Genomic DNA, 23,752 nt, shown 5'->3' on the forward strand with positions numbered 1-23,752 from the left:
GTTTACCTATATCTCACAGGCTTACGCCTATTCACCTGGCTCTTGACGACGTTTGCTCCTATCGCCCACCTGAGCTACCTTTTGCATTCTGGAGACGACAATGTTATAGGTGTCGCGTAGATTAGAGAAAGGTAATATAAGTGAGTGAGTGAGTGAGCTTGCGGCGTTCCCCCCACATCCCTAACTTTCCGACATGTCTGGGATTGTCTTGAAAGACACCAGATCTAGTGCTGACGCACGGCAGAGCTTCGGTCGCTGTGGCTGTCTACCGGGTTCAAGCTACAAAAAGGGGTCGGTCGGCTGCATCGCAGCATTGCAGCAGCCTCGGCACCTTCATCTCCCCAATTGCCAGATACAGGATTTGGCTGCACCCTCACACGAGGTACATCACTTCACTGGCTGTCGCTGCGAATTCACCATTGGGGCTCAACGGCACAAGCGGGTAAGATTTGATGGTCTGGCACGAATGTATGATGCACAAAACACGTTGTTTCCCGGTTGAAGTTCCCACTTTGACGGGGGAATGAAGCCGCAAGTGCTTATATCAGATCTGATGGCTTACGCTGACGACACTCCCTCACTCTAGCTGCTTCAGCCGGCTTATTCTCGACGACGATCTGTTGGGGACCCAGCGTCGCCGAGGAAATTGGGTGTTTTCTTTTTTTGGGGCAAACTTTAAATATTGTTCTTGAGACACTAATCACTGGCAAAATATCTCGTCAATCCGTCTCGCCGTTACATCTCTCGAACATTAGGTATAGAACCGAGACTCAATGGCATCAGAAAAGTACCTCGTGACGGGCGGCTGCGGCTTCCTGGGCAGCCACATTGTCGAGAAGCTCCGCGCGGCGTACCCGACCGCTGCCATCGCCGTCTTCTCGCGCAACCCGACGACCAATACCTTCCCCGGCGTGACGTACCACGCCGGCGACATTGCGTCACTCGACGACGTCGCCAGGGTGTTTCAGGAAGTGAAGCCGACGATGGTGTTCCACTGCGCGGGCATGATGACGGTGGGCCGCAAGGTCATGACGGACGCGTTTGTGAGGGCGATCAACGTCGACGGGACGAGACACGTGCTGGATGAGGCGAAGAGGGCTGGGGTGAAGGCGTTTGTTACGACGAGCAGTGCCAGTGTGGTGCAGAGGGAGATGTTTCGGGATATCGAGGGGGGCGATGAGAGGATGCCTATTGCTGAGGAGGGGGATGATACGTTGGCATATCCCAAGACCAAGGTGAGTCCGGAGTCGGCAGCAGCAGCCTCTTCAATGGAGGGGAAGGTGTTTACCCAGCCCGCTTGTTACTGACAAGGCTGGGACCATCAGGCCGCCTCGGACAAGATGACGCTCGAGTACGACGACCCGTCCGGCATGCGCACCTGCACCCTCCGCCCCGCCGCCGTCCACGGCGAACGCGACAATGACATCACGCCTGCCATCATCCGCAACCTCCGCCTCGGCCGGAACAAGATGCAGATCGGCGCCAACAAGAACCTCTTCAGCACGACCTACGCCGGCAACGCCGCAGACGCGCACCTCGCCGCGGCAGCCAAGCTCCTCCAGGCGCCCCAGGGCGTCGCGGGCGAGGCCTTTTTCATCACCAACGGCGAGCCGGTGCCGTTTTGGGACTTTAGCCGCGCCGTGTGGCGGGCGGCTGGGGACGAGACGAGGATCGAGGAGGTGCGGGTTGTGAATACGACGTTTGCGTTGGCGTATGTGTGGGCGCTCGAGTGGGTGTATTGGTTCCGGGGGGAGGTGCCGCCTTTGACGAGGCAGGTTGTGCGGTTTTCGGGGATGAGCAGGTGGTATGTTATTGACAAAGCCAAGGCGAGGTTGGGGTGGAAGCCGGAGGTGAGTCAGGAGGAGGGGATTCGGAGGGCTGTGGAGTGGTATCTTGAGAAGGAGAAGAGAGAGGCCGCGAGCGCGATTTAGGCATTCGTCTTTATTGCTAGTACTTGCTCGTCGCTGGAGGCTACCGAAGCAGTGGTTACAAATGGATTTTTGAACCTACAGGCTGAACCGAGGCCTAACAAAGCTATCTGAATCCGCTCGACTTTGGTCGAAGTAATCCGTCCTCGTCTTGCTGCTACCTGACCGACATTCTGTGTTGACGACATCCCTCCTACCCGCCAGCTCAGCTCGACGGGTCTTGTTGTCAGCGTACTCGTGGCCTCGAGGCCCGCACTGGGTGTTATCTGCTGAGAGTTAAACCTTAATAACCTGCGGGATTATCGGTCGGAGCGCCATGAAAACTGACCTTGCGGCTACTTACTTTCTAACCGAGGCACATTAATTACCCAGTTGAGTATCACTACATGAAGACTCTGCGCCCTATGTTGTCCTCCACTGATCCCAGGTTGGACGTCTCCGGGAAGTCCTAGTTGCAAATTTTGAAAAACTGCATCGAGCATTCCAGCCTCTTGATTAAGACGATGCAGAGGGGCTGCTGTGTTCCGTGTCCGAAGATTGTCTTTGCCGAGGTGTTTGATCTCAACCTGCATCACCTTCTCCATGAGAGCAGCTGCTTGTTGAGGCAGCATCTTAGCAGCGCTCAGCACCAATGCAAGCTCTTTCATGTTGTCCAGGGTTTCCCGGCTCTCTTCGCCCAGGACCACGTGTTGTCTTTAAAACAACCTCTCACGAAGTTGGATTGATTCCGGAAACAATTCTCGACTGTACGTCCGCGACGTTGGCAATGGATGAGAGATAGCGTGTCTTTGCAGCCAAAGGCGGATCATGGGATAGCTGTCGTTTGCGAATTGCCAGGACGGCTTGCTGCTCAGAAAGAGCTTCATGAAGCTTTGAAATAGCCCCATAGCTGTGGCCCAAGTTGACTCTTGCTTCGATAGCTTGAGGATGATGCTCTTCCAGAACTCACTCCCACGAGGCCACGGAATCTTTTCTAGAGCGGCATATTGCCTCCCTCTCTTCTGAGGTCTGAAGGAGAAGACTTTGAGTGCTGAGGAGTTGGTCAGTTGCATGCACGGTGTCGGGGTCATCTTTGCGAAGACTATCAAGTCTTGCCTTGTAGACACTCTGTCGCAGTTCCAAGGACTCGAGAAGCTGGCCGTTCCAACCGTAGCAGTCCCCCAACGCACTCTTTGACGCAAGACTATATAGAAGATCTTGCCTGGTGTAACATTTCTTCTGTGCGAGATCACGGAAAACTCGTTGCCGTGGTTCAAGAGCTTTAGGTTTCCTTTCAGATCCATGGAAGAATTCTGTCACTTTGAGTCTGTTCCGCACAGTAGGATCATCGACGGGCAGGAGGTTTTCACACATAGCAAGAACCTCTTGCCCCGTGGATAGTGCCTTACTCTGCTGTCCGATCACCCACAGAGAGTCCGCATGATTCATTTGAGCGATCGAGAGAGAGTCCATGTCTGATTTCCAATTTCGACGAACAATCCCGGCTTTAAGCTTCTGGGCTTTTGTATCACGGCCTAGATTGATTGAGCATTCAGTGGACTGTTCTTCAACTTGCAGAGCCAATGCATTAGGCTCTCAGCAATCGTAGATTTTGCGAGCTTTGCCCAGGAGCTCCCCTGCATGTTTGAAGTGGCCTGTGGACGAATATGCGTTTGCCAGTATGCGCATGATTTCCACACCAGACTCTTGTCCTATCTTTGCGAGTTCCATACAACTGTGGGCCAACCGGTCTGATACGAATTCTTCGATGTGTGGTATCATGGCTTTTTGTAGATCAAGACCCGAAGGGTCTTATGTCCCGAAGGGTCTTCTGTCCCCGATGTAGATGTTCGAACTCGTACTTTGGACAAGGCCAGTGCTGAAAGAGAAGCTGCTTGGAGCGCATAACTCTCCTCGCTGTCTGCAAGTTCTCTATGCGGAGAGTTTTAATGAGCCCATGACGGATTGAGGCAGATCAACCCCCGTTGCAAGTCAGGCAGGGAGGAAAGAGATGCCTTATATGACTGAAGGAACTCATCACAGTAGTCGGTGTAGCTGCATTGTCTGTTAAAAATGCAAGAACCGCCTTGCACAATGGCTAGCGGCAGCTTGCCAAGTAATTCGGTGGCCAAGTAGTCGGCCGCCACCGCCTCATCGTCACTCAAATCCGCATCGGAACCCACGAAACTGTGTAGCAATGTGTTGGCACCCGTTTGTTCCATTGGGTCAACTTTGCAAGACTCGTCGCCGGATGAAGCAAGTAGTCTGTCGGTACTCGAGACGATGATGGTGCCACGGCCTTGACGAGGAATGTAGTCTTCCAGCCGAGAGACTGTGGGTTCACAATTGTCGATGAAATCCAGGAATCTTTGAGGTCGTCAATCCAGGTTCTCGTGCGTGAGATTTGTTCATCGGAGCTTCTGCCAGCCTCGTCTGTAAAAGTCCCGCTAACTCAAGCTGAATCAAGGTAACTTCGACTCGCAGCGACTTTACTGCTGGCGTCAACGTTGAAGACACCCCTGAATCTAAGCGTAGTAAACTTTAGATGAGATAATATGCCAAGTGAAATAAAAGGGCGTACTTGTGTTCATTGCGAGCAATGGCTTTCAGACAGTTGGCTCTTCCCAACGCCAGCCAGGCCGTCTACAACAAGCCTCTGTGGGCTTTGTCTTTCTGCGGCATTTCAGAAATCGCTTTAATCCTCCAGATGCTCTGGAAGAGCATTCCGGTGCAGAAGTCTCGATGCTAGAGCAGATCGTTCTTGCGAATCTCTGGCCCCTCAATCTCCGCTGTTGCGTCTACTTCCTAGCATTGAGATCGGATGCGAGTGCCTAAAACTCTCACGCATTAGCCGTCGCATCAAGGCCCCACCACTTGTTTGCTTGATTGCAATCCTGTCATGGAGGATGAGACGACGTGGGAGACTTCAAGTACAACTGCTTTGATGGTCTGTATCCATCTCAATCTCTGAGGAAGATTCTTCAGAGCTAGGTGGCAAGCCGGACATTGTGACGGTTTAACCTGTTCATTGAATCAGTCTGTCGCGCAGCATAATCTCTGAAGAATCTCAGGGCTGTGTGATGGTATGACTAAAAATGATGATATCGGTGTTATAGTAACGGCGTATTATAAATGAGGTGATAAACATGGGGTTACAGAAACGAAATTCGAAGTCCTCTACCTGTAGATGGATTGTTTGCAAAGCCTTTCCGAATCCTGCTTCTGGATACGACATGGAGACACTGCAGCTCACCCCCTTAGGCATGCGGCAGATAAGGCATGAATGAAGCTGGCAATTGGTTGACTGATCAGCCGTTGCATGTATCCGTAACTGCCGTGCCATGTAGCCGCTGTGTCATACATGATATGTCGCTTCGGGTTGGAGTCGGAACTACGGCCAATTGGCACTCCGCTTGGCACCCAGCGGATATCCGAACTTACTTGTACCCACGGCTAGAGAACGCTCGCTGATGCTGTGCCTTCAGACGGTTTCAAAACCTAGAGACCGAGAAGTCTTGGTAGATGATCCTCTCTTTCCTCATCCTAGTTTCCCCACCTTGGTAATTTGTCTTACTGGTGTCACCACGCAGAGGAAGTTGCAACATGTCTTCAGTAGAGATAATAATGTATCACAAAGCCGAAAGTGAGCTACACCCAGTGGAGGACTACATATAGTAGAAAATGGACTGATACAGCTAACACGAGCTTCTACGAGGGGTAGCCTACATGTATATATCCATATACGCTTTGCAGAGAGAGCACAGAGCGGTCGTTCGATAGGGCTTCAGTCTCGTACGACAATGTGCTGGGTAGCGCCAGAATCGGAACTGCTACATGATGGCAGTGTTGGTAAACCTCAGTGAAGCTAATAATAGTATGAAACCATCTTTGGCTACACCGACTTCTGTTATTAGAAGTATTTGTTGAAACACTTTATGTATGTGCTCTCAATAACGCTAGTGTTGCCGTAAAGGCTTTGGCCAGTTGCACACCCCCACGCCAGATATCATTGTGTGCACCATCGAGCTCGACTAGATGTGTCTTGCTCTCTAAACCAGGTAAAGAATAGAGACTAGCTTCCATCGATTCGACCTGATCCCAAGGCACGAGTCCATCATTCCTACTGTGGGCCAGGACAAACGCCTGCAAGTCAAGTGACACATATTTCTCGGCATCAAGCTTGGCCGGACTGGCCTCCACAACTTGGTCCTCCCTCATGGCGTTGAGTACGAGATAGTCGTAGTCAGGATTGGTGATGTGGAGTTGAGGCAAGTCGTAGATGCCGCTAATTCCCAGAACGGCCACGGGTTTGGGCACGGCGGGGTCCCCAAGAGTCGCCAAAGCCGCAAAGAAGGCGATCTGAGCGCCGACGGAGTGACCAGAGACGATGTAGTTGCCGTCGATTGGAAAATTGTTGTTCAGGTCCTTGAGAGCGGCAACGGCGTCGTTGAGGTGGTCAGGCCATCTGGCGTTCTGCAGCTCGTTTATGGGAGTATTGTTGGGTTGGACGCCGGGGAGTGCGGAAAGACGATAGTCCAAGGACGCGATTCCGGCAATCTGATTGGCGAGCACGTCTGAACTGTTTGCCTCGAGAGAAGCGATGGCGGGAAGGATGTCCGTTGAGCTCTGGGCGAGGTTGCGATAGAAACCTCCGTGGATGTACACTAGCCAGTATTTGTCGGCCGCCATGGTCTTGTTGCTTGTTGCTGACGGAATGTAGACATCGTAGATCTGGCGGACGTTGGGCCCGTACGAGTAGGTCGTTGTCTTTGCGGTACCCATGACGGCCTCGAGCAGCAATAAAGCGACAGTGGTAGTTGGGAAACGCATTCTGACCACCGTTATTGTTTCTCTGGACAGTTGCAGATGTTGCGGGAAACTGCCTGTGAGCTGTGGATATATGTTTACATCATTGGTTCAATGTTGCATTAGAAACCTAGGGCGAGGGGCAGGTTGCATTCTGTGTTCCTCAACTGGGGTAACTAGACTTAAAGCGTGGGAATCACCCGTCTAGAGCCAATAACGGGTGTACAAACCAGCCTAGCCCAAACGTCAACAGATTTTCGGGGGCGCAGTATCTTTTGCCAATCAACGACCCAAGAGATTACATCGGCTCTGCATGGGTCGCCGAGGACCCCGGATCGCTAGTGCTGACGGCGACATGGAGCTGGAAGATACATCAATGACATTTCGCAACTAATTCTAAGCGAGGACGAGAACTCAAAGTTGAGATTCTTTGGCGGAATACGGACAAGAGGGTTTATTCGACTTTGCGATAGTGAAACGTGCGTTTCTGCTTTCTTCCTCAGGTCTTCACGGTGAGTCTAAGCAAACGAGGCGTCCCGCAACTGGTGACCTTCCACTTCGTCACATCCACATTCCTCAATTTTCTACATCAATAGCCCCGTCACATGAGCAATCACATCTTATGTACACTGCCTAATCATTATATTTTATGGGGAATAATCTAGGTCGGAGACTCAACTCATAGGAGAATTTTGTAGGAGGACCTCATTCCAGCAATAATTTGAATGCTTCATTCAACTCCTGCAGTGAGCTTGCAATATGAGACTGCCGCTCTTTCACCCAATCATCAAGATCCTGTAGCGTTTGCTTCGAACTGCCAATCATGCGCTCCATCTCTCTGGGTTGAGGACCCCCAGAGGTGGCTCTATGCTTGATGATGCCAGCCGGGTCAAGCGCATTGTGGAACTCCTCCTCGCTCAGGAAGTCATGAGAGCCGTCTTCGAGGCCAGCGTGCTTCAATGTTTCTTGAAATATCCTAGATGCCTCTGCATAAGGAAAATTGCTCGGGGACAAGTCTTCGGTCTTGGCATATCTGACAACCTCTGACGCAAAGTGGTGCCCAACACGGAACGGCACCTTGTGCTCGCGCATGAGGAAATCAGCTAATTCTTGAGAGGCGGTCCAGTCGAGATCCAATTCTTTCAGAGATCGTTTGCCGTCGATGACGAGTGCGTCGAGAATGCGCTGCCATTGTGCGAGGACCCTTGTAGCGCCGTTGACAATAGCCAGATTATGGCCTAGATCTTTCGCATCACTATAACCTGGAGGAAGGTTGTGTCCCTGAACGGCACGACCAATCCCCAATGTGACAACATGGGATGCCTCACTTCGAGTCATGTTCAGGAGGCCTGGGTTTCTCTTTTGCGGCATGGCACTCGAGACATAGGTGTTATAACCTCCCTCTTGGAGGAGAATCCATGGCTTCGGTTGGGCGTATTGGTTCATGACGTCCTGGATGTAGGCACCGGTATGGAGAGCAATTTGAGAGGCGATAGATCCAAGCTCAACTGGCATCTCAGCCATGGAGATTTGCGCTGCATCATAGGCGTTGTCGACAACTTTTGCAAAGCCGAGGTATTTGGCCATGCGTTCGCGATTGAGGGGCCAACTCGTGCCGTTGAGAACGGTCGTGCCCATCGGACATCGGTCCAATCGGGCAAAGAATTGCCGCAGTCTCTCTGCGTCGCGATGAAGGCCTGCAATGTGACCCAGCAAGTAATGACCATAGGAGTTGGGCTGGGCGGCAACACCGTTGGTGTAATTCGGTACGAGCGTCGAGGCGTGCGTTTCCGCCATGGCAACGAGGCGATTTGTTGTCGCGTGAAGCTGCGCAGCCAGCTTCAGGACCGAATCGCGAAGGATCGCAGTCGCGACCGTAGAAAGCATGTCCTGGCTGGAGCGGCCGGCGTGCAGGAGCGTTGCTTCCACCCCGGCCGCTTTGATGAGAAGAGGCTCGAAGGTAATGACGAGGGTAGGGCGCGGCGCGCCGGGCTCGTTGCCGGAGTCTAGGAGTTTCTGGAGCCCGCGGCTGATGCGACGGGCTGCGTCTTGTTCCAGGAGTCCTCCTGCTGAGTTGATGACGGCGCTGGCCTTGTTGATTTCGCCGAGCCAGTAGTATGTGTCCCGGCCGGGGACGGCGAGGTCTTCCGGCGAGACTGCGTAGCCCATGATAGCTGACGACTACGAGAAGTAAAAGGCACAAAGAAGGCAGTTTGTAAACTCTGGCGTGGTTGATTCGAGTTTGTCGTGTTATGAGTCGGAGGCACACAGATTGGGAAGTTGAGTTGGAGATAAGGTGAGGCCGGCGGGGGAATGACAGAGTGGACCCGAAGGAGGCGGTGCATCGGCACCGTTGATCGGAGCCGACTCGGTTATCAAGCCGAAGCCAGCAGATTCCTCAAGTCCTCTAAGTCCCGGAAATCAACTCGTAGTCTCATATTCACATCTTCAATATGTCTAATGAGACCTCAATAACTGAAAGTGTGGTAAGTCGGCATCGCGTCACGGGAGCTAAGGGCCCGAGCCATGAATGTTACTCGCCACAACCAAGTCTTTTGGGCATGGAGTCGTTTTGTGAGAATGCTATGACACTTTCATAGTAGGCTTTTGTATAGCCTAGAATTCATATTGGCGCGTATCACTACTTTTCGTGCTTTTGATACGTGAAACATTTGATACGTTCATTCAATCAATACGTTGCTGTTTAAGTTTCTCATCATGTTGCAAGGGAGCATAGATATTTCAGATATTAGGAGCTCCTCCATGAATCCTCGGCCGTTTCCCCTTCAAAATCATCATTTGCGTAAGGTACTTAGGAGTTGTTGCCAGTTGCAACACCCCAGAAGTACGCCGACCAAGCTCCAAGAATCAGTAAAACCAAAGAGCCGAAGCAAATCTTGGAAATCAGCTTGTTGCGCGGGCCGTTGTCCTCGTAAAACGCTCTCTTTCGCTCATTCCACAACTCGCCGTTTGCCCTGCGTTGCTTTCGTGTCCACTGAAGGTTGCCCAGATCGATGGACCGCCACGACAGCACGCCCAACATGATCGAAACAAGGACGGAAGCAGCAGCGAGAACGACATAAACGATGACGACGTGGTCGTAGCTGTCGTGGTCGGCATCCTGAATGGCTCCGGTGATGACACGGACGATGATGTTCATTCTGTTACTTATTAGACAAATCTCAGATGAATTGAATGCAAGTACTTACGCGTTGTTCGTGGCAATCTTGACGGCGTAAGCGGAGCCAAAGACAGAGCCGTGCCACATTGAAGTACGGATACTGTCGATGATGGTGGTAGGGCCCAGAGTGAATGCGACCGCGTAGATGCCAAAGGCGGCAGCAGTTCCCTTGGTATCAGTGGCCCAGTTGACAAGTGCCATAGCCAAGAAGACTCCGGTACCGCAGATGGCCACTAGAGATGGTTAGATACTGGCATATAGAGGGGATAGGTAGATTCATGACTTACACAAGGTTATGCGGTTACCCAAGAGATCAATGAAGGCGCCAATGCAGGGCACCAAGAAAAAACCAGCGTACTGCAGGGTTGCGGAATACCAACCAGCAGTGATGGAGTCCGTCTTGAATCTCTTCTCGGCCAATTCCGTAGCGTTCTGTGAGAAGACGACGGCAGTGCTGGTCTGGAACAGGGAGAACGACAAAATTGCCCAGAAAACCCACGGCAGCTCCAACACTTTCTTGACTTGGAACTTCTTGGACTTCTCCGTGAGCTTTTCACCTGTAGCCGGGTCCGTGACATTACCGAACTTCTTGTGAGCGATGGTGTTGAAGCGGTAAAATACGATGGTGAGGATGTTGGTGAAGACATTCATGAAGACGGCGATCCAGAAAACCCATGCAAAGTTGCCAGTGTTCTTTGCAATGATGTTGGCTGAGGACTTGCCGACGAAACCGCCGATTTTCTTAATGCCGAGTTCAAGACCGAGAGTGGACGCGAAACCATTGTTGGGCGAGAACCAGGAGCTGAAGACCTTGTACTGGGCGACCTGGGTTGCGATGTCACCGAGGGCAAGGATAACTCGGCCGCCAATCATGAGCTTGAAGTCCCGCGTCTGAGCTGCGGCGGCAACGATGATGGAACCAATGGAGTAAATGATGTTACCTGCCTCTGCGTCAGCTGCCAAATGTCTCAGACAAGAATGCAGGCGCAAAAGCTTACCGTACAACATGGCACCAGCACCACCGATCCTATCCGTCACGATACCACTCGTGAGAATGAGCAGGGTAACCATGAAATCTTCACTGGCCTCAAGCAGCGAGAATTGCTTGTTGTTAATGTGGAGCTCCTTCTTGAGCGTTGACTTCAAGGCGCCGGTGATGCCCGAACTCCATGACGAACCGAAGCTGATGCAGGAGATCAAAATGACGGCAATGATCTTCCAGTACAACGGGGGATGGGGCTTGAGTTCGTCTTCCGAGTCCGAGGATGATGACTCGGGGACCTCGTTGACGAGGTCTTCGGGTTGTTTCTCCCTGTGGGACTCGAGATCTGCGCGGGCCGCCATTGTCGTCTGATGATGTACCGGTCTCTCGGTAGCAGTCTAATGCACGAATGATCGGTGAGGAGGCCAAGGGAGCAAAATGAATGCTTCCATTGAAGCAGCGCCCGTGTTGCTATTTATCCAACCTTCGTCGGACGGTAACCGAACCGTGTTGGTTCGCAATCCCGAGGTCGGATCGAGTCGGCACGGCGAGAAACGAAAACATGGGCTTGGGAGAAAGCGACTCGGACGATGGAGGATTCCATTAGTGAATTTTCCCTCTCACAGTCAAGGTTTTCTTTGCTCTAGACTAGTGCGCCAAGCGCAACAATGGCTCTCGGAGATGCATCTGATAAGATTAAACAGGCTTGGGACCCCTTTACGAGTCAGGGATATGCTAGTCCCAACCGTCCCGTTCAGCCCATCGACCTGTCAACGCTCTGCTTTCAATCCACAGTGGGGTGGATGCGAAGTGGAGTTTCTCGCGAGTGAGAAAATTCTCACAGTGAGAAATTCGTGCATTCGAGATTCTCCATATCGTCTCTTTGTTCAACCAGTCAGAAAGCAGATGTGGCAGCCTTGACCGAATGCAGACCACAAACTTGTGATCCCATCCGGGGGACGTCCCATCAAGCTTCTTGGAAGTCTCGGCTTCCAGGTGGACTTTGCCACATGGAGGCAAGGGTGGCATGGTTGTTCAGCCGGATGTGGGCGCCTGACCCTCAGTTGGCATTATCTGATCATCTCGCATTCTGGAGTTTGCCTCCGAGATCTCGGCGTGAAAGATTGAACCCTTCAACATAGCACCTTCAGATCACCGTTAGACAAGCTCTGCTTGCCCTCGGCGTAACGTGGACGACGCGTCTCCTCCGACAAGTACCACGATGATGTGTTCTTTGCACTTGGCTTGTCCACTTGATTCAATTAACTAAGCAGCTCGGCGAGAGACCGCTGCTGCAGCTCCAAGAACGTGTCGTCAGACCGAAAAAAGCGCTTCCTCACTTCCACGGGTTTTCTGGTTCCGATTTCCGTTTGCTTCCGGGACAGCCGCATCGCTTCGTAAGCAGATAATCCTCAAGAAACTCAACACTTGTGCCGGTGAACCTTGAGTCTGAGCTCTTTCATGAAATGTGACCGCCCTCGCAGCTCAAAAGCAGAATAATCACCTCAGGATTCAGTACACAGGTCAAGGTTCATGTGCGGCTACGCTCCCCTCCTCCTCCAGTTGTTTATGTGACCTCGGTGTGTGTGAGCCTCTCTGTTTTCGTGGCCCCGTATTTTCTTGACGGACCCCCAGCCGACGGCCTGTGCGCGGGAACGGGGCAGAAATTCTTCCATTTCAAAATCCAGCAAGCGCCTTAGTTGCGAGTATGACTAAGTCGCACATATTCCAACCTCGACGAAACGGGAGGCACATTTAAAATTTCAAGGTCCTTCTATAGCATAAGATGCCTATGATGATCCAGGAAAACCATCAGATGGAGCCCATAAGATGACCCACTTTGAAGGGACAGGTAAGCAAAGTGACATGTCAATTGCTAATGAGCTGTTTGAAGATAAAGGAGGCCCAGAAAACCCATGCCCAACCGAATAATCATAGTCCATTTCATCCCTACGCGACCGTCGTACCAGTCCAGAGCAGTCTGTTGTGGTGCCAAGTACATCTACCAAGTGACAGACTCATACCGGAGACTAAAGGACGATGCGCCAATTGATTAAGATATCCTAGGTTTCAGAGCACGGCCTTGGAAGTTGCACAGGAAGGAAAAGAAACATCCTCCTTCATAGTGCTGAACTGAGGGCTACTGCGGATGTCGGTGACCTCGCCAGTGGTCGCGATCTGACCACCACCATTGCTGCATCCGGTGTCACTGGGAGTACTTTGTCAGAATATTTAGGCAACCGAGTAATGACTTAGCTGTTTAACTAACCGTAGAAGATGGGGTTGTAGCCCGAAGGCGCAATGAGCCACGTGGCAAGCCCTTTACATGAAGCTCCCCTCAGAAACGCCAAAACCCGTAACGGCTGCTTCGTTCGTCCCAAATCGTTTCCGTACAATGCGCCAATATTGAGTAAACAAGCTTTTCAAGAACTGTAATAGATTCATGTAGAATGACGGCGAATTTCCAAAACATATGGACTTGTGGTAAATTCAAACTGTCTCTATGACACGAATGTGCTAAGAATACTATTCTGGATCGTTACTATGTACTTTTCGTTTTGGAGTAGCTCCTGGATATAAGCAAAATCGGGTTTTGAAGAAACCAGACCGCAATAGAATAATTCAATTTAGAATTCTTTTGCAAAGCACATGCTGGAATCAGTCTAGAGAGGAGTTTCTCCTGATATTATGTTGTAACCTTTGTAACCTTCATAAATACTGCTTCCTCATCAGCTCTTCGTTCGATCAGCTCATCATTCTTACCAGTCACATTCCAGTAATTTCGCACTCTTTTCTCAGTTTTCCAAACATCAAGTCACTCTCTTTTAACAAAAAAAAAACGCTTTTTCAAGTCTTGAACAAGATAAACATCCTGCCAACATGAAGTTCACAACCATCACTGCCGTGTTCCTGAGCACCCATCTCACCACCGCAGCGGCCATCGCTCCTGCGGTCTACGTCAAAAACCAAGAGGAAGAACAAGTCGCCGACGCCAAGGAGACCCATAACCTCGTCCAAGCCGAGGGCATTCTCAACACGGCGCGCTCCTGGTCGGTCGGCAACGTCCGCAGGCTCCGCTTCCGGGGCCCCAGGAAAGTCAGCGCGTGAAGCAACCCGCCGCGGAATGCAACAAGCGCATGGACTTGCTCGCCGAAGTGCCATGAGGCTTGTGGCTTGCGATGGAGGCATCTACAACAACCACGAGAAGGGCTTGACTGAGTTCAGAGCTTTTTAGGGGCGCATAATGTCGAATAATCGACTGTCCGTAGTACATTCTTCGACCTGAGTTAGTATCCAGTCATTTGGAATTGCTGCGGCGTATGAACGGCGCCGTTAAGTTACATAGCACCTTGTGCTTCACTGGAAGAGTGAGACCAGGTAGACGGGGCTGATGATGTTTTGTTTGCTAGAGATGCCAAGCCTGACCATAGTAGTCCCTGTGATACATGTACGTACCTTCAGCGCGGATCGTTTGACTCTGCTGTTCAGCTGCCTTCGAATAGTCTTTGAAAGACATCATGGGGGGTTTACCGCCCAATTCTTCAAATCCACCTGGTTGAGCGGGTGTATTGAAGCAGAGCAACTCACCCTCTTAGCCGCCACGCTTGACGGTGCTTTTGTGCACTGTGTTCCGATCCCGTTTGGAGACGCTGTGTTACCAAACCACTGTTCAAGACCGACTAAGATGCACCAAGCCGAAGAGACCCATTTAGCAAATGCACGAAACATAAATTAGGGAACTTATCGATGGTGCCGGAACAATCCTGGTAGTAAACTCTGAAACTTTGATATATTAAAAGGCGTTGCACATGTCCGGCCCTGGACAATCTTCTGCACACAACATCAACCACACAGAATTCTTAAACACTTTACCATCCACCACCATCCTCCACCAGAAAGCCTCCTCATCCCGCCATAAATTTTCCAGACGAAGAAGGGGCACCTCAAAGTCCTCCAGCAAAAATGCCCACACTCTCGTCCGATGTACATCGCAGCGCTACCCCTAAAACGTTCGAAGATATCAAAGGTGGCTGCCGTGCCGGAGACCACAATGGCCCTGGAGACGATGCGTCGGGCACCAAAGGCGGTCATAAGGACACGACGGGCGATGCTTGCTCAAAGGGTGGTCGTTATGGAGGCCCTGGTTATGGCCACCACGGAGGGAGTAACACAAATCTTTCACTACCTCCAAACCCCAGTCTCAACGGCCTGACTCATCGCCAGGCAAGAGAAACACTTGACAAGTTTGTAATGGCGGATAAGTGTCTGGACGGTCAGCAGAGACTTGAGGAAGAGATGAAGGCGAGATCGCAATCTGGAAATTGAAAACTAGGAAAGGATTAAGACATGGGTACGTTCTCTCGATGCACTGGAGCCACAAACTGCCAGCTTCAACTGTAAGCTAGTTTCTAAATGAAACCCCTTCAAAGTCTCACTTCAAGTTACCCGCGGTCAAATGGGGGTTATGGACATTCAGCCTGATCAATTCTCGTTCGTCCATTTGTAGAAAGGACTATGTAAGGGCGACTGAAATGAAATTGAGCTTGCCATAAATGTGCCCTTTCGGGGTATTTTGGCCGTTCTATGTTGGCTTCAAGTCATGATGTTGCCGCTCAATTGTCAGGTCAAGGCTTGTTAAGTCTCGCTTGGTTTGGCTTGGCTTGTAAAGTAATGAAGAACAGGGTTAGAGAGAAATACGCTAACCCGAAATAGTCTTGGTTCGAAGGATGTGAAGGTGATGTCAAATTACCCAAGGTGTTTTCATGTCATCTTCTACCACACTACATCTCGGAACACAAGAGACGACCATGACGGTCATTATCAACTAACTCTATTCGAAGGGATCACACACTCCATAAAATCACCATACCCAGCGTTAAAGGACATTACAGGCCCTTCATCTGTTCCCTCAAACACGGCGAAGAATGCGGTCCTAATGTTGTAAATAGGTCTCGTAACATTCCAGCCTTGGTGAGATTCCCTAAGAATGCAAGGAGATCATGGGCCGTGACTTCTTCATACCCCAGATCTGGGTTATCGTGGATTTCTTCGTTAAATGGCTAGAGCTTATCGACAACGGAGTTGATGTGATCGGATACGTCGGTAAAGTATGGGCTCGTTTCGCTGGTGTCGTTGCTCTGGCGAGTTATCACATTGAATGCCACCGTCGAGCTCACCCCCAGAGCTGCCACCAGCGCCTTAAAGGGTTCTTGGATACTAATGATGTATTACAACAAGTAAGAAGTTGAAGTCGGAGAATGTCGCAAGCGGGGAACCTGCCCAGAAATCCGTGACTATACGAGTTAGCGCATCATGTATTTACGTGCTCGCTGTCTAGGACTAGAACAACAGAAGATACCTGATTGATGTCTCTATCTCCTCTTAAGTCCGATCGCCTGTGCCTACATCAAGTATATTATGTATGTAGGTTAGGGGAGACCGGAAGATGGGAGCCGAAGCCCTCCTTCGCTCGGCTATAGATCTAGACACGCCATTCGTTATTATGCCTTGAAATGGTTCTGAAGACATGAAACACGACCTGTGATAGGAGAGAAATATCGTTTTAAAGTAGCTGAATTGGATCATCGGTTGTGCTTCCAGGTGAAGAGTGGGATCCTGACGCCATCTCCACTTCTATGCTGGGATAATCAGCCTTGGTGGAAGAGATAGCCATTGAATTCCACCTACTCTCTTCACCAAGATTCCTAGTCAGGTGCTGAAATGTCAATCTGTTTCCTCTTTTTTACAACCACGAAGATGTTCAATATCACCTCCGTGTCAAGTGCACCGCCATCGAAGGTACGCCGGGGGAATCTATGGCACAGCCACTGTGGCATTGGAGAAGGATTAAACTTATCCCAGTATGGAGGGATTCAAAGGGGATCCTAGTTGTTGTAGACTAGGGGAGGCAGATTCGAATGGCAGTCACCAGGCTACACTATATGCGTTGCTGACCCCTTCACTTAATACGAAGTAGCCTGACACGCCGCTAAAAGCTCCAAGCCGTAATAAGTCAAGTCAGTTCGGCTTGAGCTGTCGATGATGGTTGATAATTTCATACACAACGACCAATGAGAGGGGGATAAACTGTAGATGCAGGTTTGATGCACGTCCTCAATTTGAGTGATAAAGGCCTTAATGGTATTGGTAAGCTAGGCAAGGTCGGTGACAATCGATGTCGTCCCCGGGAATCTGAGGGTTTCCAGAGGTTTCTGACCGAATACTGGATAAATCCTACTACATGTCCTTTACATGGCGAGCGGTACAGCATCCTAATGCACATATCGAAAAGAGACAACCCCTTCACCACCACGCCCAGCTTTTGACCCTGCGATTTGACTATGACTCGTAACACCCAAGCGCTCCTCCTCTTCAAAATTCTCATTCTGTTTCTTGAGGTAGTACTTGATTGACAAGGCTACGGCGGCACATATCAAACACGCCGCGGACATCACAGCGCCACCGGCATAGTACCTTGGCTTTTGGCTATCGGGGAACATGTAGCTTGTGTAAAAGTGCGCCACGCCAGCGGCCATGAAATTGACAATGGCGAGAGCGGCCGCACGCTTTGCTCGGGGACGCGGGAGAGAAGAGCTGAGCCAGCTCACGCAGAGATTGTAAGGCGCGTAGGAGCCGGCGGTCATGAGGAACATGGAAAAGTATCGTCCGCCGAGACTTGGTACGAACATGGCCTGTGGTGATTGTTAGTTTACATCTATCAATCTGATGCTCCAAGACAGCAAGGTTGAAGGACCTACCAAGAGGTTTCCGAGAAGGGCAAAAATCATGGGGACCGCAATATGATAGCCACGTTCGTCTTTGTGCGATGCATGGAAGGACACGCACAACGAAACAATGAAGGCAAAAAAGTATGGCGGGGACGTCAAAAGAAGCGTTGTTGTTTGGCCGTAGCCTAGGGTTCCTACAATCGAGGGGAAGAAGTTGTTGAAACTTTGCGCCGTGATCAAAGCCATCTGCTGGACGATGAAGAAGTACAGCTTTGGATCAATGAGTGCTTGTTTGAGCCCCCAGAAAATTGACTCGGGGTCTTCGTCAACGATGCCGGCATTCTCTTTACGGATTCGCCATTCCTATATCAGTAGTCGGTTAACAGGAAGATACATAGGATTGCGACCGGAATTTTGAAGCTGACGTACGGCGTAAAGCTGATGCTCCCGTGATAGGAAGAGATGCTTGCTTTGAAGCGGGTAATCTGTGAGCAGGGGAAGGAGGAGAAGGGCAATGACTACAGTCATGGCGCCTTCAATGATGAAAAGCCATTCCTGTCTGCTGTTAGTCCGATCCATGCTCCTGACAGGGGGGGTTTGCAAACTTACCCACGATGGGCGTCCTGCCTTGCCTTCCATACCAGAGGTGATACCTGCGGCAATCAGCCCCGAGAAAGCCGTAGCGAGCATGTTGCCGCCATAGAGAATCGCGATTCTTGGAGGCAGCTCCTTTCTGTTGTACCAGCAAGACATCAAAACGAAGACAGCAGGCAGGAACGGAGCCTCCACCAGACCGAGAATGAAGCGGACAGCGGCAAGCTGGGAGAAATTGGTGGTGAAGCCCTGGGACATGGAGAGAACGCCCCATAGCGAAGTGATGAGGCAGATGTAGTAAGAAGGTCTGACTTTTCCGATGATGAGATTCGAGGGAACTTGGGTGATGCAGTCTTGTCGCAATGTCAGCCCTCATGTTTCAAGCTCATTATCACTGAAGGGGATCGAGGACGGAAACTTACATCCAACGTAGAACATCAGTAAGCAGGTGTTGTACTCGGCGTTTGTGATGTTGAGTGTCTCGGTAAGTCCTGTGATCTTGGCACTTGCTATGTTATTCCTGTCTCTTTGAGGATGTCAGCATAACAAACACCAGTTGGTTCCATACGAACTTTTTTAACGTACAGGATATTGAGAAGGAATAAGATGAAAACCGTCGGCATCAGCGTGAGATCAAGGCGGCGTGTCAGACCCCTTTCAAGGACTCTCAACTCCTCGATCCCCATATGCTCCAACTCTTGAGGGAGCGGCAGCTCTTCCGGCAACAGAGCCTGACGTTTCTCCGTATGCTCGGCATCCTGTTTCTGTGTTTGAATCGCTTCAGACATTGTGAAGACCAAGTTCGTCAGAAGGGACTACTGGACGATGCTGATTTTCCTTCGACATGGAAAGATTAAGCTCGAGGTATCTGGCTATAGTTTTAACACAGACGTAGACGCTAACGAAAAGGTAGGGGTTGGCTTCCCGGAGAGAAGGCCGGTGGGGCTAGCTTGGGACCAAGTCTCTGATCTGGGGCCCCGGATTCTTGGTATGCGGGGGAGGGGACGGCTAGCGCCTGTGCCACTTTTCAGCACCGAGACACGCCGTGTGCTCCGACTTTCCGAATGTCGGAGAGAATGCCGGAGGGGAGGTTGGTCTCATGGGCTTGCTGTTCATAGGCAGCCATTGCAACACTAGCTGTAAGCTGGCAATCACCTTCGAGGGAGTCGTGGGGCAACATCTTAGATGAGAATCTTAGATGGGAAATGTTAGGAGTTTGTCTTTGAGAATGATACGAGAGCGAACTGTAATCTATGGGGCTGACTCGAATGCCTTTTGATTTACCGTTGTCAATGGCTTCCCAACCAGACGGCCGTCACTTCCGACCACTTCAACAATGTTCTTCATAGCATTCAGCTCAAAGTTCACCCGCGTTGTGATAGCCGCTCCACCGTTGTGACATGTCAGAGTCACATTGTCCATATCCGCAAGCGTCTTAGATACTTGCGGTTCGTGGTAATGCACATCCAAACCAGCAGCAGACAACTTCCCGCTCTGCAGAGCCTCAATCAAGGCTTCTTCGTCCACAATCTCGCCACGTGCGGTATTGATAAGCCGCGCCCCATCCTTCATAGATGCAAGCGCTTCCTTGTTGATCAAATTATGCGTGTGAGCATTGAGCGGGGTATGAAGCGTCACGCAGTCCGACACCGCCAGGAGTTCGTGCAGCGTCGGATGAAAGGTTGCTTGCAACTCTTCCTCGACCTCGGGCGGCGAACGGACAACATCGTAGTAATGAATCTTCATACCCAACCCCGTGCGAGCTTTGTAGGCAAGCTTCTTGCTGATGTTCCCCAGCCCCACGATCCCGAGCACGTGGTCGCGCGGGCTCCATGATATCCCTCCCACGAGCCGGTGCATAGCCAGGAACTGTTCGGGATCACACGTCCTCGCCGCCCTCTGTGCCCTCCAAAAGTTGCGGAAGACGGAGAGGATCATAAACAGTCCCGTGTCTGAGACTGCCTCGTCGCTGGCGCCGGCACCGTTGGCGTACCAAATCTTGCGACGGCCGAGGGCATCCACATCGGCCCAGTTGAAACCTGCTCCCGCGGATGCGAAGATGCGGACGGATGGAGGCAGGAGGGAGATGAGTTCGTCATCCCACTGGCCCATTTCGCCGCCACTCTGGAAATGCGGGCGGAATATGGCGGAGAAGTCGCCATACTTTTTCTCCTTGAGGGCTTTGATGAAAGATGCCCGGTCGGTTTCCTCATTGGCTACGACGATGAACCGGTCTGTGAATACGTCTTTGTAGTAGTCGTGATTGTATTTGATGTCCTCGCCGAGGCGGAGAACAATAGGTTTGTTGCTGGACATTACTGCAAAATTGGCTTGAAGAATTGAATTCTGGGAGTGAATTTGGTGGAACGATCGCCAGAGTTTGTATCTCAAACCAATCTTTAACGACTGGAATATTCGTGCTGGCAACAAAGCTAGTGGGGACCGACGGACGCTTATGAAAGGAAATCTGAGGTACCGGTAACCAAGTGCTGAGTTGCAAGTGCTCATCATGTGCTGATGCAGATTACCTCTCAAGATAATCGGATGTCTTCCGGTGTGCTTTGAATCTCCGCACGCTATTCCCAGCCGGATGACGATATCGGTGAGAAAGCCGATGCATAATATCCACCCCCTACCCACCAAAACTCCGAAGTCTCCACCGATCGGCAAGCGCTTGTGCAGAACATTGTTGTTATGCACGGTCACCTGTTAATACTAGCCAAGTACTTAGTCAAACCGCCAGTTCGCTTTCAAATGGGAGAACGGCGTCTTTCGGGCCAAAGATTCATTGTTTCGTTACGAGAACGTTTTCGGAACTCTGTCCGTCTGCTTACACCATGATTATGGACCTGGACACAAGTCTTGAGGCAACACGATCTGTCAAGCCTCTACAAACTTCTCGTTGGGGACTTTCATGGTTTCCAACACAGTCGATGCGGTACGAGGCTCCAAACTCTTCTTGACTGGGTTCGGCGCTGAGAACACCTCCTCTAGCTCTTCCAGCGTGCGATGATTGGTCTCGGGGAAGAAGAAGAAGATGAAGATGGCCTCCAAGATGTCCCTAGAGTTGAGGAATTAGCATGGATGCACCTCCTTTGATATCTGATTAGCCCTTGAATATGTAACGTACCAGAAGACAAATACTAGGTAGAAGTAGTAGCCAATCTTCTCAAACGCAGGCCCAGAGCTGTAAGCGAGCACCAGCGAGATTGCCGAGGAAGCAAAGTTGCCGACGGCGGTTCCCTTGGCCCGGGTGGATGTGGTGAGAGTCTCGGCGATGTACATGCTCTGCTGGGCAGTCCAACCCAGAGAGAAGACGACACCGAACAGGAACACAAAGGCGATGGTGGTGTTGGCGGCGTTGGTGTTGCTCGGGTCGTCGACGGCCATCTTGGAAGTCCCGGTGATTATGGCGAATGTGACGGAGCAGAATAGAATGCTATAGATGAGCAAGGGTCGTCGACCGACGCGATCGGTGAGACGAGCGCCGATGACGCTTCCGAGGAGACCGAGGATGCTGTTGACTGCGTTGAGGGCCAGGACCTTCTTCTCGTCTGTGATTCCGGCTGTATTCATCATGGTGACTAGGTAGTAGCTTGACAGGGAGTTGCCGGATGCCTGAGATTGATTAATTTTAGCAGCGGTCGTAAGAGGCATGCTAGAGGGGGTTTGAAGCTCTCACCTGTCCCATGATGGCCATACCCAGAACGCAAACAAGTCTTCTCCGGGCAGAGTGGGTGTTCCATAACTCGTGGTAGTCCCACCATTTCTTGTCACTAGCCTCGTTTGAGATCTGAGCCATCATTTCCTTCATTTGCAACTGCACGATGGGGTGGTTGGGGTCCTTTTCGCCATGCAGCTGTGTCAAGATCTTTGCTGCCTCCTCGTGTCGGTCGTTGGCGACGAGCCATCGGGGCTGTCGAGAACAGAGTCAGCTGGCGGTTCAGAATTCAAGACTAGATTCAATGCTTACACTCTCTGGCAGGAAGAAGACGAATATAACAACGATTCCGGAGGTGAAGAGTTGACACCACACGGGAAGTCGCCAGCCGCCGTCACCGGAGATGAAAGAGGCACCGTAGGCAACCTGCCGGTCCGAAATTAGAATCTGTGCACGAAAGAATGAAACTTTCCGAGAACCGCAGTTGCTTACCCAGCCTGCAATGAAAGCTCCGACAGGCCTGTGTTGCTGTTAGCTTCACAGAAGACTTGTGGCAATGCTCTCGAGTATTCTTACCACATGCAGTTGTAGAGTCCGGTAAGGGTACCTCTCCACTGTTTTCTCATTCCATCAGTTCAGTTCAACTGATCACTGCAAAGATCCGACGTACCTTGGGATGCGCTAGCTCGCTCACGTAGGTCGGTGCAGAGACACAGCAAAACGACACACCAAAGCCCAATACAAAACGTCCTCCCAGGAATTGCGGAACGTGATTTGCCGTAGCCCTAGACATCAAGTTAGTGACTCGATGGGACAGCTCGATGAACCGTATTTTCCTACTGGATGCATGTGCCGACCTAAAGTCACTGTCAGTCCAGTACGGGCCAGTCTTGGAGATATTAGATAAAATAGACTTACAATGATTAGCAGAGCGCCAACAAACATACCCCAGCGTCTTCCTAGAAGATCATTGACAGGTCCCGTAAAGAGAATAGCGCAGACTGATCCGACATTGTACATCATAAACACGATACCGGTCGAAGAGCCCGAGGTTTTCCTGGCCCCCTATCAGCTTACTCACCCTCAAGAAGCACTGCCAGCACAGAGCTCTCACATATCAAAAGTTCGTTGGTAGGAGGTCATTCCATTGAGCGATCCCATGAGAGATCCATCCTGGCGTTTTGCTGTCAGCCCCCCAGATCTATACCATACGAAAGCCGAGGTAAGCTTACATATCCGTTGAGAGCACCGCAGCAGTACGCGACAAACAGCACACCGTAAAGGTGGAACATGGATTTTGTCCATGGGGAGTAGTTCCCACCCTCAACTTCGTGCGCGATCTCGTGGGCAGCTACCGCTGCGACCACAGTAGGAGGTGCGTCCTCCATGACGTCGCTGCTGGCGAGATCTCGCTTCTCGTCAGCGTCCGTATATGACTGTCTTGTTGGCTCAGCCATGCTGGCAGATCAATCTCGGCGAATGAACTCGGTGTCTTGTTATCCACAGGAGGAACAGGTCGAATACAACTTTGGAACCAAGAGAGTCTGGGTAATCAGAAAATCAACCACTTCCCCCACAGATCAACACAGACGCGACGTCCGCCTTATGTATCCTTCCTACATGCACATCTCCAAGGTTCGCTTGCCCGTTCCTCGGCTGCAACCAGACCACTTCAACCCCAGACGATGCGTGTGGTCTGCCTCTGGGCACAATGCCGCCGCGTATGACATCCGTGGGGTCACTCCAGCATGAAAGAACACCTGAGCTATCCCCGCAATTCCCTTTCCCCAAGGCGACTTACCCCAGACCGCGCGATTCCCCAGGTCAATCACATGAGAAGCGCCGGTCCGCTGCGAAATCCGGGTTCTGTCTGGTACTTTGAGAGTGACGTTT

General features: G+C 51.2%; 9 protein-coding genes across 9 annotated transcripts; 3 read left to right on the forward strand and 6 right to left on the reverse strand.

Annotated features, from left to right (window-relative positions):
• Window positions 1-773: 773 nt before the first annotated feature.
• CORC01_07556 (sterol-4-alpha-carboxylate 3-dehydrogenase) lies at window positions 774-1,931 on the forward strand (the record flags this gene model as incomplete). Its single annotated transcript, XM_022619192.1, has 2 exons — window positions 774-1,235; window positions 1,326-1,931. 2 exons carry the CDS (start codon window positions 774-776, stop codon window positions 1,929-1,931), a joined length of 1,068 nt encoding a protein of 355 aa, XP_022474271.1.
• Window positions 1,932-2,006: 75 nt separating this feature from the next.
• Window positions 2,007-2,575, reverse strand: CORC01_07557 (uncharacterized protein; the record flags this gene model as incomplete). Its single annotated transcript, XM_022619193.1, has 2 exons — window positions 2,007-2,194; window positions 2,272-2,575. The coding sequence occupies 2 exons, from the start codon at window positions 2,573-2,575 to the stop codon at window positions 2,007-2,009; spliced, it is 492 nt and encodes a 163-aa protein (XP_022474272.1).
• Window positions 2,576-5,840: 3,265 nt separating this feature from the next.
• On the reverse strand, window positions 5,841-6,737 carry CORC01_07558 (uncharacterized protein; the record flags this gene model as incomplete). Its single annotated transcript, XM_022619194.1, has 1 exon — window positions 5,841-6,737. The coding sequence occupies one exon, from the start codon at window positions 6,735-6,737 to the stop codon at window positions 5,841-5,843; it is 897 nt and encodes a 298-aa protein (XP_022474273.1).
• A 681-nt stretch (window positions 6,738-7,418) lies between these two features.
• Window positions 7,419-8,882, reverse strand: CORC01_07559 (argininosuccinate lyase; the record flags this gene model as incomplete). Its single annotated transcript, XM_022619195.1, has 1 exon — window positions 7,419-8,882. The coding sequence occupies one exon, from the start codon at window positions 8,880-8,882 to the stop codon at window positions 7,419-7,421; it is 1,464 nt and encodes a 487-aa protein (XP_022474274.1).
• A 643-nt stretch (window positions 8,883-9,525) lies between these two features.
• On the reverse strand, window positions 9,526-11,238 carry CORC01_07560 (major facilitator superfamily transporter; the record flags this gene model as incomplete). The annotated part of the gene is made up of 4 exons (XM_022619196.1): window positions 9,526-9,874; window positions 9,923-10,127; window positions 10,182-10,835; window positions 10,893-11,238. The coding sequence occupies 4 exons, from the start codon at window positions 11,236-11,238 to the stop codon at window positions 9,526-9,528; spliced, it is 1,554 nt and encodes a 517-aa protein (XP_022474275.1).
• A 2,518-nt stretch (window positions 11,239-13,756) lies between these two features.
• CORC01_07561 (uncharacterized protein) lies at window positions 13,757-14,111 on the forward strand (the record flags this gene model as incomplete). Its single annotated transcript, XM_022619197.1, has 2 exons — window positions 13,757-13,980; window positions 14,033-14,111. The coding sequence occupies 2 exons, from the start codon at window positions 13,757-13,759 to the stop codon at window positions 14,109-14,111; spliced, it is 303 nt and encodes a 100-aa protein (XP_022474276.1).
• Window positions 14,112-14,839: 728 nt separating this feature from the next.
• CORC01_07562 (uncharacterized protein) lies at window positions 14,840-15,202 on the forward strand (the record flags this gene model as incomplete). The annotated part of the gene is made up of 1 exon (XM_022619198.1): window positions 14,840-15,202. One exon carries the CDS (start codon window positions 14,840-14,842, stop codon window positions 15,200-15,202), a length of 363 nt encoding a protein of 120 aa, XP_022474277.1.
• Window positions 15,203-17,148: 1,946 nt separating this feature from the next.
• On the reverse strand, window positions 17,149-20,514 carry CORC01_07563 (2-ketogluconate reductase; the record flags this gene model as incomplete). The annotated part of the gene is made up of 7 exons (XM_022619199.1): window positions 17,149-17,568; window positions 17,635-17,967; window positions 18,034-18,159; window positions 18,214-18,551; window positions 18,621-18,724; window positions 18,784-18,962; window positions 19,483-20,514. The coding sequence occupies 7 exons, from the start codon at window positions 20,512-20,514 to the stop codon at window positions 17,149-17,151; spliced, it is 2,532 nt and encodes an 843-aa protein (XP_022474278.1).
• A 564-nt stretch (window positions 20,515-21,078) lies between these two features.
• CORC01_07564 (uncharacterized protein) lies at window positions 21,079-23,316 on the reverse strand (the record flags this gene model as incomplete). The annotated part of the gene is made up of 11 exons (XM_022619200.1): window positions 21,079-21,259; window positions 21,329-21,816; window positions 21,881-22,114; window positions 22,172-22,285; window positions 22,352-22,379; window positions 22,436-22,473; window positions 22,530-22,644; window positions 22,700-22,716; window positions 22,778-22,916; window positions 22,974-23,032; window positions 23,092-23,316. 11 exons carry the CDS (start codon window positions 23,314-23,316, stop codon window positions 21,079-21,081), a joined length of 1,638 nt encoding a protein of 545 aa, XP_022474279.1.
• Window positions 23,317-23,752: the final 436 nt, after the last annotated feature.

The sequence above is a fragment of the Colletotrichum orchidophilum genome (genome assembly GCF_001831195.1).
Source record: "Colletotrichum orchidophilum strain IMI 309357 chromosome Unknown Scaffold_61.1, whole genome shotgun sequence".
Taxonomy (NCBI): Eukaryota; Fungi; Ascomycota; class Sordariomycetes; order Glomerellales; family Glomerellaceae; genus Colletotrichum; species Colletotrichum orchidophilum.